Here is a 9,700-nt window from a genome sequence, read left to right on the forward strand (position 1 = left end):
CAGTAAAAAAGAAAATTCTATTCCAGACACCATCAAAATGTCAAACTTTGTATTTTTGTATTATTTTTAAGTAATTAACTGCAGTTTCTTTATTCAACATCATAACAGGTTCATACTTGACAAATTTATGGTGAATGAATAGACTTTCATTAAATATTAAAAAACACCAAAATTACTCATGCCTAATTTATATAATAATATCATGAATACATAATTAGCTGTAATTAGCTAATTTGCATAATTGATAACTTTTTGTGTATTTTTTGTTATCAATTGAAAGAACTTCGTATACATATGTGTGCAAAAAAACCCGCACCCTGATATCATGTACGGTTTTCCACTGGCATCAATTTTGCATATTAATTAGCTGAACATAGTCATTTTTTCAGGTTTAATTTGTCTGCAGATTGGCCGAAATTGCTAAAATAGTACATTTGGTTAATTTATTATAATTATTCAATGATAAATTTTTTAATTTTGTTTTCTTTAACGAAGTCAGGAAAGATAGGCATTTAACCTGTGATACTTAAATTAACGCTGCTTTTTCAAGCAAGCGTCCAAATAAACCGTCAAAATCTGGGAATGTGCCAATTTTGTCATTGCAGCCATTTTGTGGCAGGTTTTTATTCCATTTACGAGCATCTTTAAATTGACACTACATCGCAATGCATTGACCGATTTCAATTCCGTTTTTTGATTTTTGATGCTTTAATAAAGCTCATTCATGTAGAAACATTAAATAACGGGTTTCTGCTGCGCTTATTTTTGATGTGATATGCCTACTGTTAGTTATTCGACTGAATCGCCCTCGCGGTAAACACAATCAACGGGCCAACAAATTAAAACAAAATACAAATAACATCACACAAAGAGATGTATTTAGAATTATGAAACATTTACCTATATTGGTCTAATCTAATCTAATCTTTGAAACCATATTTCCCTCTTCTTTCAAGGAAAGACACAGTATCTGAACCCCAAAACATCTTTCATCGGGTCTTCGAGTAGCGTGTCTGCTTATGCACTGGCTTTCTACCAGGGACTGTGGGCGTATGAAGGATGGTAATACTAACTTTTATATAAGAAGATGTTTCATTAAACATACTGGTGATTGATAATAACAAAGAGTCAATGATGATGATGATGACATTCAACAACTCCTCCTATACCTTTGTACAGGCGCCAACCGTTGTTAAACCGTGATGAATCCACACTTTTACTGTAGCGTATACGCGAACGCGAGCGAGACTACGCGTTACGCGAGAGCGCGTAAAATTCGTCATGCCTGGAACCTTTGTGCGTATGCAAGCTTACAAGTTGAATTCAGTATTTTCAGATAGCGGCTAAATTTTGCCGTTTTATTCTGTAGTTTTATTGATGATATTAACAGAGAAATCTTCGAAGTTTTTGTAAGGCTTAGTGACAATGATTAACTGACATTTCCCCGTGAAATAATCGTGAATTATACGATCTTTAGCTTCTTTTGAAAGGGACTCAATCATGTTTCACCGTTGTTCATCACCGTTTAACAACTCGCGTCCGGCGCGTCTGCGTGGTTTACTTCGCTCGGGCAGCTAAAGCTGCCCTCGCAAAGTAAACCATGCAGACGACGCGGCCGCATCGTTATTAAACGGTGATGAACAACGGTGAAACATGATTGAATCCCTAAATGACACTGATGAGTACGATGGTGGGAATAATGTATGTGGGGGTAATACATTAAGGGGGTACTACACCCCTCGATGAATTTGTGTCTATTTTTGCATTTTTCTCAAAAACTAATAACAGTACACACTGGTAACAAAAGTTATGTATATTATAGGGGCAAGGAATTAAAATTACTATACTGGAATTTCAGTGACCCAAGACAAGCGGTTTGTTATTTATGATAAGAAATAAGGTACCGCTAGGATGTACCTCATTTCCTATCATATATACTGAACCGCTTGTCTTGAGTCACTGAAATTTCAGTGTAGTAATTGGATTCCTTGCCCCAATAATATACATAACTTTTGTTACCAGTGTGTTATTATTTTTGAGAAAAATGCAAAAATAGTCACAATTTACCACAGGGGTGTAGTACCCCTTAATCATTACCACTCTCCGAGTGCCACCTCATTTATGAACGCCAAACGATTAGGCTCCAGACCTATTCTACCAGATGAAACAGTTCAATTGCAAATCACTTTAAAAGCACACTTTTCAAATCTATATGTTTAACAGCTAATGTTTACCATATTCTATTATTTATTTATTTTAATATAATTATGTTAATATGTTTGAGTTCATCTCATTTTCATATTGCATATCATGTATTATTTTACATACAGGAATAATTTGTACATCGTAACTGAAGAATTTACAAGTTACAAAAGGTAAGAGATAATGGCAAGTTTGAAAGGACCCACATCATTTTCCTCCTATGGATGTTTTGAGACTTCTATTTTTTTTGTACACCTACCGTAAAACCTCGTCCATAAGCATAGTGTTTTTGATGAAAGCTAAATTAATACGATACATGCGTAAATATATACCAATACAAAAGATTGGTCTTGTTTATATATGCTTGGATCTGTAATTTATTTGCTCAAATTCCACAATGGCGCCTGGATTAATTTAGCTTTCATCAGAACCACTCTATATGCTTGTAGACGAGGTTTTACGGTATACCCATACCCATGTCGGTCGTGAGTAAAACGGTGAGGGCACTTTTTCAAAATGAGTCCAAGATCTGTAAAATGTGCTGAGGCTTGTTTATACCTGTGCATAGCGCACTGTAAATCACTCTTTTTTAAGAGCCAAAATTAGAAGAATAACGGGCCCTGGAAGGAAAATGGCTGCTATATATCTAATCCTCATACTTCTAGTAAACACATCAGCGGCTTCCATAAAAACACTTTTCTTTGGAGTCACTGGATTTGGAATAAAATTCAAACTTTACCAAGTACCAAAATGTCAAAATCCGTCAAATTATAATCGGACAGAAAACTCTTTTGCTTTGACTATAACCATGCTAACCCACCTTTCGGATTTTTCAGTCTTAGTGTTACTTTCTTTAGTTGTTTTACTATTTAAGTTGCCAAAATACTTGGAGCCTGCCACTCTACTTCATTTAAAATTTCGAGTCATCTTTCTTTTCTTTTATTCTTTAAAAGAAGTATAAAATATTGATAACAATTACCCCAATGCAATTCCTTGCTTCTGGAACAACAAATATTTTATTTAATATATTTTGTACTTCTGAATTCTGTGACACCATGTGTCACTTTATACAAAAATCACACAATGCACGTCTATTATTATGGTTGGTAAAAGAAGACATAAAAAAGAGGTCACGTAGTAACCTATACAATAAAAAATATCAAAAAAGAAAAAGAAAAAAAAAAGCGTAGTGATTTATAGTGCGCTACGCACAGGCACAACGCCTAGACGTTGATCCACAGGTTACGGTTCGCTATCTCTAAGGTTCGCTATCTCTAAGGTTCGCTATCTCTAAGGTTCGTTATCACTAATTACGAAATAGGTCCGCTATACCTAAGGTTCGATATCACTAATTTTGAAAAAGGTTCGGTATTTCTAAGGTTCGATATCACTAATTTTAAATAAGGTTCGCTATCTCTAATTTTAAATAAGGTCCGCTATCACTAATTTATTGAAGGTTCGCTAGCTCTAAGGTTCGCTATCACTAATTTAAAATAAGGTCCGCTATCTCTAATTTTAACAATCCCGGTATCCCTTAGGTTCGCTATCTCTAATTTTAAATAAGGTCCGCTATCTATAAGGTTCGCTATCTCTAAGGTTCGCTATCTCTAAGGTTCGCTATCACTAATTTCAAATAAGGTTCGCTATCTCTAATTTTAAATAAGGTTCGCTATCTCTAATTTTAAATAAGGTTCGCTATCTCTAATTTCAAATAAGGTTTGCTATAGCGGTCCTTATTTAAAATTAGAAATAGCGGACCTTATTTGAAATTAGAGATAGCGGACCTTATTTAAAATTAGAGATAGTGGACCTTATTTAAGATTAGTGATAACGAACCTTAGGTATAGCGAACCTTAATCGAAATTAGTGATAACGAACCTTAGAGATAGCGAACCTTAATTAATTAGGGATAGCGAACCTTAAACAAAATTAGTGATAGCGAACCTTAGGTATAGCGGACCTTTACTGGAATTAGTGATAACGAACCTTAGAGATAGCGAACCTTATAAATCAAAATTAGTGATAGCGAACCTTATTTTAAATTAGTGATAGCGAACCTTATTTAAAATTAGTGATATCGAACCTTAGAACTAGCGAACCTTATTCTAAATTAGTGATATCGAACCTTAGAAGTAGCGGACCTTTTTTTTAGGTATAGCGAACCTTTTTCTGTATTAGAGATAGCGGCATTCTGATCTCCATAGACTTTACACGTTAGTGATAGCGAACCTTAGAGATAGCGAACCTTAGAGATAGCGGACCTTAGAGATAGCGGGATGTCACCGATCCACAAGCCTCAGCACACTTTACATGTTGTCGCTGACCACTTCGGCCCCACATCATTTGAGTGACCGCCACTTGAGATCATTTCTGGTATTTATTCCTACCCATAATGTTAAAACAGAAATATGTATATGATGGTGTATATTTACTATTGATATTCATTGAATGCCAACATCTCGACCTGGGTAGAAAACCATGAATATGTACCGTTATTTGTGATCTCTGTAAAACATGGCGGAGTCGGTTGTTTCTACCTCATTGGTTACTACGCATTTTAATTCGATACTATTGGGTCTATGATTTTCAGGAACCTACCATTGTCGATCATTATTGGCATACCTTTAGTCACTGTTGTTTACGTTTTGACAAATATCGCCTACTTCGCCGTTTTGTCTCCACAAGAACTGCTTTTATCTGATGGAGTCGCATTCGTAAGTTAACATGTATAATGGGGCGAAAATGGTCAACAACGAGAAAAATATGTAAACTCATCAACCGGTTTATTTGTATTTAAAACAAATGCTGTTCCTTGCGAAACACGGATGTTAATTTACAGATGTTAAACTGTACCCTACATGCAAAACCCTCCCTGTCCTATTGCGGTTGCGCTTAGGTTTTGAGCTGTTGAATATGGAAATCATTTGTTTTGTATTTTACATTGTATTCAGACATTTGCTCAGAAAACTCTAGGTACATTTGCATGGATAGTTCAGGTTGCCGTTGTATTTTCTACATTTGGTGCTTCAAATGCTAGTCTGCTTCCTTCGTGTAGGTGAGTAGCAGCATCATTCAAATTTGCACATGATTATATTGTCATCCCGACCCGCATCCCGATTGGCATGCAAAGTGATGTGTAGCGTTTGACAGCTAAGAACCCTTCCGAAAAACTGTTATCTTCGACGATTTGTTATATTACAACCCAACATTTCTTTGTTTTTCTTAATGAAATACGTCAAATGATAAGAGGGTAATATGTAGGTATGATTTTGTAGTAGTTCAAATGACAAATACCAATACATGCGCCGTGTAATTTTACAAAACAATGTATGACGCCAAAAGGGGAAGTGTATTGTGATGACAAAATAAGTAAAACTGCAAGTACATAAATATTATTGTCATTTGAACCTCAGCAAATCATATAAGCCTATTGTGTAGGCATAGAAACCAATTTCCTTTTAAAACGTTTTAGTCCCCAAATCAACTGCAAAAACTGCCCTGTAGTGCAGTGCTCCATGCATTGACCAATGCTTTAGATGCACTTATATATGGATTAATTCTTATTTTGCTTGTAGAGTGAGCTATGCTGCAGCTCGTGAAGGTCACATGCCAAATATTATGTCCATGGTTCATATCTCAAGAATTACACCTGTGCCTGCAGTGCTGTTCTTAGTAAGAATGATGGTGGCAGTGATGATGATAATGATGATAATGATGATGTAGATGATGATGATGATATTTACAAAAGCCATATACTTTTGTTGTGTGTCTCAATGATAATGACGATGTAATTTCGTATTGATGTTTTCCGTTAATGCCTTTTGAGAGAGCGTGTTATTTTAAACGGTGTCTCGTAAATGTGTGTCAAAAATTACTTGCTTTCCTTTTCCTTTTTGACTCGCCAAAATTCTAGCCCCCCACATATTAGCCATCTCCATGGCTCATAATTATTACACAGCCCCTCTAAGCATTTAATCCTATTGTAAACCATTATGTCAAGCTTAGAATAAATTTAAATCAGAGAGCATGGGGAAGATATTCCAAGATTTTCATGTTGGTCTTAACACATATTTTGCCTTCATTTCTCGGCAGGGCTCGATGACTATCATACTGATGATACCCGGTAGTATTGATTCTCTTATCAATTACTTTAGTTTTGCTCAGTGGCTGATTTATGGTCTGGCATTTATTGCTGTTCTCGTATTGAGATACACACATCCAGAATGGGATAGACCTATCAAGGTAAGATGATGGTTCATTTCATGCACAATCATAACCATATCCGCCTAATTCCAGCTCTACCCAATCCAGAGTTGCTCAGACCTAAGAAGCAACGTTTTGGTCAAAACTTTGGAAAACCACTGAAACGTTGAAATCATCAGAAACAACAATGTTATAGTACCTCAGAGATCTATATGTGGTCCACTTTTGTTCCCCATCTTTATAGATATTGAGATACAAACATCTATTATGGAATGTACATATAGAGATAAAATAAGAATTCCTTTTATATCTAAGTAATTAGTAACGCATAACATCTATATAAAGTTGCTGAAACCGAAGGAGCAAAGTTTTGGTCAAAAATGAGGAAAAGCACAAAACATCAAAATCATCAGAAGCTTCCTCTATCAATGTGTCAGTAGCTCAGGGATCTGAACTCGGTCCACTTTTGTTCTCCATCTCGACGACCTTGTTGACATATGCCATGATCCGACCTATGAGGCAACACTCTATATGTATATAGCCTCATAGACAACATAAGCATAGCAGTTGCAGCTAGTATTAATAGGGATCTCGACAGGAGCAAAATGTACGGCAATGAAAATAGTAGCCAGAAAGAAGTCTCATTTCATGCTTGATCCCTAATTTAAATTAGGCGAGATTGACAGAGGGCAATGCCACTCGGCCACTTTGCAGTACAAAGTATTATTCTGCAGTGTTATGGATTACCGTTTGTGTTGGATGAGTGATTCGTCAACATTGTTCAAAACACTGGATTTGATGTAGAATTCCTTTATGAGTTAAGGCCGTCTGGCTCTCTACCTTCGGTATTTTGTAATATCGAACACCAAGTAACTGCGAAATCCTCTACATCATTTTACAGCTTACGATCCAAAGATTATAAAATAAAAAATAAAAATGTGTAACTTTCCTCTCATAAGCAACAACAACAAAAATGCACGTCCACTCATGCTGGTCATTATTTTGAAATAAACATGATCACTGATGATAATAGCCGGATCACAGAAAGATATCATAACCGCTTTAGCTCTCTTTGGTATAAAAATACAAAACAAAATATAACCACAAAAAAATAAGTTCAATCATAATATTATATAACTAAAACCTAATGTTCTTGCAATGTTTTTACAGGTTCCACTATTTCTTCCAGTACTAATGATAATTGCAGCCTGTTACTTGGTGATAGCTCCGATACTTGAAGTCCCAGCATTGGAATTTCTCTACGCATTCCTGTTTATCGTGTCTGGACTACTTCTTTATTTCCCATTGGTTAAATTTCAATTAATACAGCCAAGGTTTTTAGGTAAGGGCTGCAAATGTTCATCAGATGCTTGTAATACAAAATTAAGCTTTCCAATTGTTCTCAATGATAAAAAAAAAAAAGGTTAAAAACACGCCGTAATTTATGATGTATATTCATACGTAGCGGTAAACGTAAATAGAAAGCAAAATTATACCTCTACGTTACTACAATTTGGTACACTCACCGGAGCGCTTTCACTGTGTCAACCGGCGTCTTCAGCGGATGTTATTGCTCTGAAGAATGTTGTTGGAGAGGGAGTCCAAGGACTTCCCTCGTAGGGTCTTGGAAGCAATCCATATTAGAACTAAAAGACCCAGACTGAACCGTGACAAAGGGTTAGACATCGACTCCGTCTGGAACAACCTCCTGACCCCCCCCCCAGGAGGCGGCACAACATCTTCCTGTTTGACGTCATCAACATATATGACGTCATCGGAGGTGTCCTAGTACTACATCACTAGCAACAACAATCTTCAGAGCTATAACAGCCGCTAAAGACGCCAGTTGACCCGGTGAAAGCGCTCCGGTGAGTGTACCAAATTTGAGTAGCGTAGAATTATAATTTTGCTTTCTACGCCGTAATTTGTTTTACTTTGTCAGGGCAAACTGTTGAGGGCTTTCACCGCATAAGTGTGTAGCTTTAAGATTTTTGTTCACTTATGTGTTCGATATCATAAGGCCATTTGTCTCCAAATCAAATTATACTTAAAATATATATAACATTATTATTGTTTCTTTCAGATAAAATAACAGTGTTTTTGCAGCAACTTCTACAAGTGGTACCGTCAGGATACAATGTGTAATAGAAGGATAATTTAAACACGTTTATTTATTAACATAAAACAGTGCATACAAAAAGAAAATCCACACTTGTTTGAGCGGTGAAAATTCTTAAGAATTAAGAATTTAAGAATATTGACATTTACATGAACGTGCTAAAAAGTTTGTTAGCTGAGTTTGTGTCTCAAGAAGTGTAAAAAGAATTCTATATCGCCAGATTATAATATTTTTTTACAAACTGGTGCGATTTGGAAAGTTACCAATTCAACCATGTCACGCGGTGTAAAATTGTGCAGCCTGAGATGCTTTACTGGCATGATTTCAATGGGCTTCAACGTATGGGGTCCAACGGTAAGAAGCTGTACTGACCGCGGTCTATTCAATTTGGAGAGTATTGTGCGTGGACAATACTCATAAAAATGCATCTTTGTACACAGTCATAAACGTGGCAACTCTTTAAATCGCACACATTTTCACACAATCATTAAAATTGTGGACACTAGTTTTCCAAGTTTATAGTTTATGGAACAGAGAAAGCTGCAATTGATGAGAGCGGATGTTTATGTTATTCTTAAGCATTCTTTGGTATAATGACATTAGATAATAGATACATCGATTGGAAAAACATGTAATATATTTCCATAAAAGAACAAATAGTAATATATTTTATGTTTGGATGGGGATGTTACATATATATAAAGATGTAAAATACATATGGCAAGATTTATTTTATGGAATTATTGATAGTACCTCTAATACATCTAATAATTCGTATCTATACACAAGGATACAAAATAATACATCCAACTATTTTTGAAACTACTACAATTATATAAAGTTAAAAAAATATATGTGCGGTAATAAAGAACAACAAATATTCCAACTATTCTATGCTACTCTATCTCCATGTTCTGACAATAAATATTGCACCAATAACATTTTCACAAGATTTAATTTTATTGTGTAGGCCAAATGATCAGTCTCTCATCAGTGTTTATCGAACCCAACCGGTTTAGCTTGTATTAATATTATTTATTAACATCAGCCTACTTGTTTGTGATATTTTAAGCGTTTAAGAATTTCAAAATAATCGCATTCAATTACACGGCCGACCAAGGCAAATTCCCGAATTAAGTAAATTCGTGCCGCACATCACCTGGGCATGGTAAATTA

General features: G+C 35.5%; 1 protein-coding gene across 2 annotated transcripts in view; it reads left to right on the forward strand.

The window, feature by feature from the left end:
* Positions 1–9,418, forward strand: part of LOC140158544 (b(0,+)-type amino acid transporter 1-like) — a 29,649-nt gene extending 20,231 nt beyond the window's left edge. For both annotated transcript variants that reach the window (XM_072181667.1, XM_072181666.1), the window contains exons 6-13: positions 957–1,062; positions 2,331–2,375; positions 4,793–4,916; positions 5,154–5,257; positions 5,778–5,874; positions 6,295–6,444; positions 7,576–7,747; positions 8,489–9,418. In XM_072181667.1, the coding sequence (XP_072037768.1) occupies positions 957–1,062; positions 2,331–2,375; positions 4,793–4,916; positions 5,154–5,257; positions 5,778–5,874; positions 6,295–6,444; positions 7,576–7,747; positions 8,489–8,550 (860 nt within the window). In that variant the 3' untranslated portion in view covers positions 8,551–9,418. The remainder of the gene's footprint in view (positions 1–956; positions 1,063–2,330; positions 2,376–4,792; positions 4,917–5,153; positions 5,258–5,777; positions 5,875–6,294; positions 6,445–7,575; positions 7,748–8,488) is intronic.
* The last annotated feature ends 282 nt before the right edge of the window (positions 9,419–9,700 follow it).

Source organism: Amphiura filiformis, chromosome 8 (assembly GCF_039555335.1).
Source record: "Amphiura filiformis chromosome 8, Afil_fr2py, whole genome shotgun sequence".
NCBI lineage: Eukaryota > Metazoa > Echinodermata > Ophiuroidea > Amphilepidida > Amphiuridae > Amphiura > Amphiura filiformis.